The sequence below is a fragment of the Nematolebias whitei genome, chromosome 2 (genome assembly GCF_014905685.2).
Source record: "Nematolebias whitei isolate Nwh7 chromosome 2, NemWhi1, whole genome shotgun sequence".
Taxonomy (NCBI): Eukaryota; Metazoa; Chordata; class Actinopteri; order Cyprinodontiformes; family Rivulidae; genus Nematolebias; species Nematolebias whitei.
Window position 1 is genome coordinate 27,823,872 of NC_056499.1, and position 4,318 is coordinate 27,828,189.

A 4,318-nucleotide genomic window follows, 5' to 3' on the forward strand; every position below is an offset into this window, starting at 1 on the left:
ATACACATATATATATACATATATACACATATATATATACATATATATACATATATACATATATACACATATATATACATATATACACATATATATATACATATATACACATATATATATACATATATACACACATATATATATACATATATACACATATATATATACATATATACACATATATATATACATATATACATATATATATATATATATATATATACACATATATATAAATATACACTAAAATAAACTACTACTTACTACTTGTACTACTATTCCTACTTATAGGTTTTCACTTATCACGGGAAACCCCTGCGATAAGTGAGGAACTACTGCATTGACCTTAAAACAAATCTGAAGTATATGCAGTAGACTCAGCTGTAGTTACTGTGATTTGCCCTAATTATTTAATTATATCTCCTCTTGGGGGGGAAACAAGGATAAAAGTTTGATCAGATTGTGTAAACTTATGGAAAACCACCATGAGCCACAATGAGAGAGTAAATTGTATTTCTGTAATGTGTGATCTTACTCTTCTAGAAGGTTTTCTCCATCGATGTATCTGAGGCTACGAAGGAATGCCAGAGAGCTCAGCGTGTGCGAATTTGTGATCCGGACATAACCCGTTACCCTCTGGATCAAACCAGTGAAGCTCTCCAGCTCTGCCATGATGTCATCTAAACACACAAACACACTAATCTTACTGGCTTTCCTCTCATGTCAGGCTAGAACAGTTCAACCATGAATAAACTCAGCCTTATTTACCGATGTGTTACGACAAAAGCTATATTTAAAAATCATGATCAGGAACTTTTTTCAAAATGTAAAAATGTTACAACCAATTCCCAAATGATGAAGTTCCGCTTTGACTTATCCCACCTTCTGATTTTAAACTGTATGCAACAAACATTTTCTGTAATAATTATGTACACACACAGTGAAACTCTTCAGCTGTCCTTGATGTAGAAATACCAGGAATAATTGTGTTGCTGCTGTGAAACTCTGCGGTACTCACGGCCTCTGCGGATGGTGATTTGCAGGTTGCCTTTGATAACGGTGCATCCTTTGAGAGACTGGGCAGCATCCATGGAGTCGATCTCCTTCCCCTCACACACTTTATCGCACAGCCCATCGCAGGCTGTACACTTCATACTGGAGACAAACGAGGACCGTGAATGTAGTTATTTTATTAACAGACATTTAGCGGTTTGCCGACTAAAGATGTTTTTGTTGAATTTTACAGGCTCGTTAATGTTGACATAAAATAATTGGCTGCTCAGCTGTTCTGTGCTGAAACAAAGTTTCTTGAAGAAAAAGCACGTCGGCTTGCTTCTGAGTGAACTCACCTGCTGGCGGCTGCAGATCGTGTGAACCCAGATGGACATTCAGGAAGGCACTCTCCTCCGTGGATGACGAAGGTGTCAAAGTCCGGGAGGTGGACTTTGGAGCAGAGATCTTTGCTGATGCACCGCCAGCCTTCGAACCTGTACGTGTGTGGAGGGCAGTCAGCCACACAGCGCCCTTCGTGGTAGTAGTGCACGCACGCGGCACATGCAGTGTCGCTGCCAGGTACCGTGCAGCTGCCCAGACACTGAGAGTGGCAGCACTCACCCTCTGCTGTACAAGCTCGCCTTCCACACTTCTCTGGGCACTCTGGTGGAAAGACACAGAGAAACGAGGAATTATTAATGATGCAGACAAAAAAGATTTATATATTGAGCTTTAACCACTATAAAAAACAGCAATGAAGAAGCTTTAGTTAGGATTCAGGTCTGCGATTCTAAACAAGCCGATCTCACATCCACACAGATATACATGATAGTGTGGGGCTGTGCAGACGTGTGGTCATTTATGCCTCGGAACGTAAATGTTGTAAACCACTGGGAATATTTTATGGTTAATGCTCATTAACAGTGGTGTCTGACTTTCACGTTTCAGTTTGCTCACACACTGCTGCTTAAAGAAGTAAAAAAGTAAAAGACTTGTGAAAAAAAAATCTAGAAAACCAAAAATAGTTTATGAAAATAAAGCCTTATATGTACAAGTGCAGTCTAAAACTGCTTTTTATCAGACTCAGTTACTAGTTTCACACTGGGCTCATCACTGGGCTCATCACTGGGCACACTCATCAGCTTTGTTTGCTTGTAGAGAATAAACCTAACACCTGCACACAACATAAATATCTGTAAATAACAACGACCCATATAAAAATACTGCTGTTTAGAGAAACCTTCATCTTGAATTCTACAAATTATGATTGTGCCATCACCTTGTGACAATACTGTGAAAACTACTTTATTCTCTTCCAAACTAATTAAAGGAGACATTAGATTTAATGACAACATCATAAGGATAATTACAATACATGAAAAAAACAGTTTGTCTCACTCTGGGCATGTGGATCAAACATTGAACTTACAGACAGAAAATAATGATTTCTTATTCCTAAAACAGACATATTTATTAACGTATTGCACCAATGATAACTGGATTGTCTTAGTGGGCTAAATTAAGTTTTAATATCTGAATAAGTCTGAATCAATGAGCCTAATTTCATTTTTTTATGTTTTCTAGAAAACTGACCACATACTACTATGTTTTGTAGGGATGTACAATATTATAGGCATGGTATCGGGATCGGCCAATGTTAGCAATAAAGTTAAATATCATCGGCCATCAAAATAACTCACCGATATAAAAGGCTTCTGTTTTAAGTTAATTTCTAATTTAAGAAACTGTCAAGTATATCTATTAATCCACTACTACTTATGTGCTTTTCACTTGTTGCTTGTGAACAGGTTGAGTTTAGATTTGTGAAAATTTACAAACTTGCACTGTTCTAGAGTTGTCATTGTGTTAGAGAGTAAATGTCGTGAATAAATTTGACATTAAACATAATCCAAGTTGACGTGTTACATCATTTTCAGCTCCTTTTTGGCATCTGCATTTGGTAGCAGGTCAAACTGACAAAGACCATGCAGAATAATGTAGTACTTTAATTCCACAGCAGAGAAAGCTATGGAGGCTCTGTACGTAGGTCTAGGGGGAAAAATATTGGTATTGGTATCGGCTAAATAAGTTTTAACATATTGGCATATCGGATGTCGGCCAAAAATCCAATATCATGCAGTGTTTTGGATAAAATGCATTTTAAAGTAATTTTTAACTAAACACAGCCTTCTCTGAAAATAGCATAAACCCATAAAATTAAGTGATAAAACAACTAAAATGTCAAACCTACAGCTTCACTGTAGCTTAGATATGCAAATCTGAAAATATAATTCTAGTCTGGCCAGAAGAAAAAAAAAAGACATTTCAGCAAACAGATTGTAAATATACATAAATGTGCAACAGTTTGTAAATTCTTAGTTTGATTTATGATATAGTTGGAAAGAAAAAGGCCAAACTGTTTGTAGAACTATTGGATAATTGAATATTTAATTTTTTGCCAGATAAAACAAGTTTTCTGGAGGCAGAACCCGAGACTCTGGTGGACATTTTCTCAAAATTACAAACAATCTGAGCATAAACTAACTGCAAAATAAAATATCTTTGCATGTTTCTTGTTCTTGTGAGTGCACGTCCACATCTTGCAACCTGCAGACATGTTTTTCCTCTTACAGTGAAGAGACATTACCCTCCTCTAAAGGCATGACAACGAATGCAACCAGTCAGATTTCAGCTTGAATAAACCTCTGGCATGACATTACAGCCTTCAGGCCTGAAGATAGGATTTGCATTTAGTGGAGAATGGGCGACATCACAAACATGCACACCAGCCAACACTGGAGCTGAAACACCAAAAGCCACTAGCAAGGAGGGCGTGCAAGCTGCTTCAAATCCAAACCAAATCATTAACACATTGTTTACGGCATCTAAAAATTTAAATATAACAAACTAAACCATATACAGCATGTGGCAGCTTTTAATTAGCATGGCTTTGACCTCAGAGACACATTTCAGATTAATTAAAAATATATAAAAAGTCTCTATTTCAGATTTTCCACCATGTGCTTCTGTAAATATTATCTCCAGCTGGCGCGACATACGTTTAAATGAAAAGATACTGTAACTGATGGCAGGAAATCTGATTTGAGGTGAGCCAAAAGAATAACCCAACACCAAGCACAACATGAAGCCACACCTTTTGTTGTTCCTCTCAACAGCAGAGCCATTTAAATAAGGCATGATGGAGTTACAGGCTAACAAAGCTTGTTTTAATAGTTGACACGCACACCTTAACTGTTAACCCACAGGTGAGCTTTTCACTTGGCTTTATTGTCTAAAAAGCTAACAAGTTTGTGTGAGTTAGTAT

The 4,318-nt window shown here is 36.9% G+C and overlaps 1 protein-coding gene across 1 annotated transcript in view; it reads right to left on the reverse strand.

Annotated features, from left to right (window-relative positions):
- The window catches only part of igf1rb (insulin-like growth factor 1b receptor), a 24,636-nt gene extending 23,005 nt beyond the window's left edge, over window positions 1-1,631 (reverse strand). Inside the window, exons 1-3 of the mRNA XM_037691143.1 lie at window positions 1,350-1,631; window positions 1,019-1,155; window positions 536-680 (exon numbers count right to left, since the gene is read on the reverse strand). Coding sequence (XP_037547071.1) covers window positions 536-680; window positions 1,019-1,154 — 281 coding nt within the window. The 5' untranslated portion in view covers window position 1,155; window positions 1,350-1,631. The remainder of the gene's footprint in view (window positions 1-535; window positions 681-1,018; window positions 1,156-1,349) is intronic.
- Between the last annotated feature and the right edge of the window lie 2,687 nt (window positions 1,632-4,318).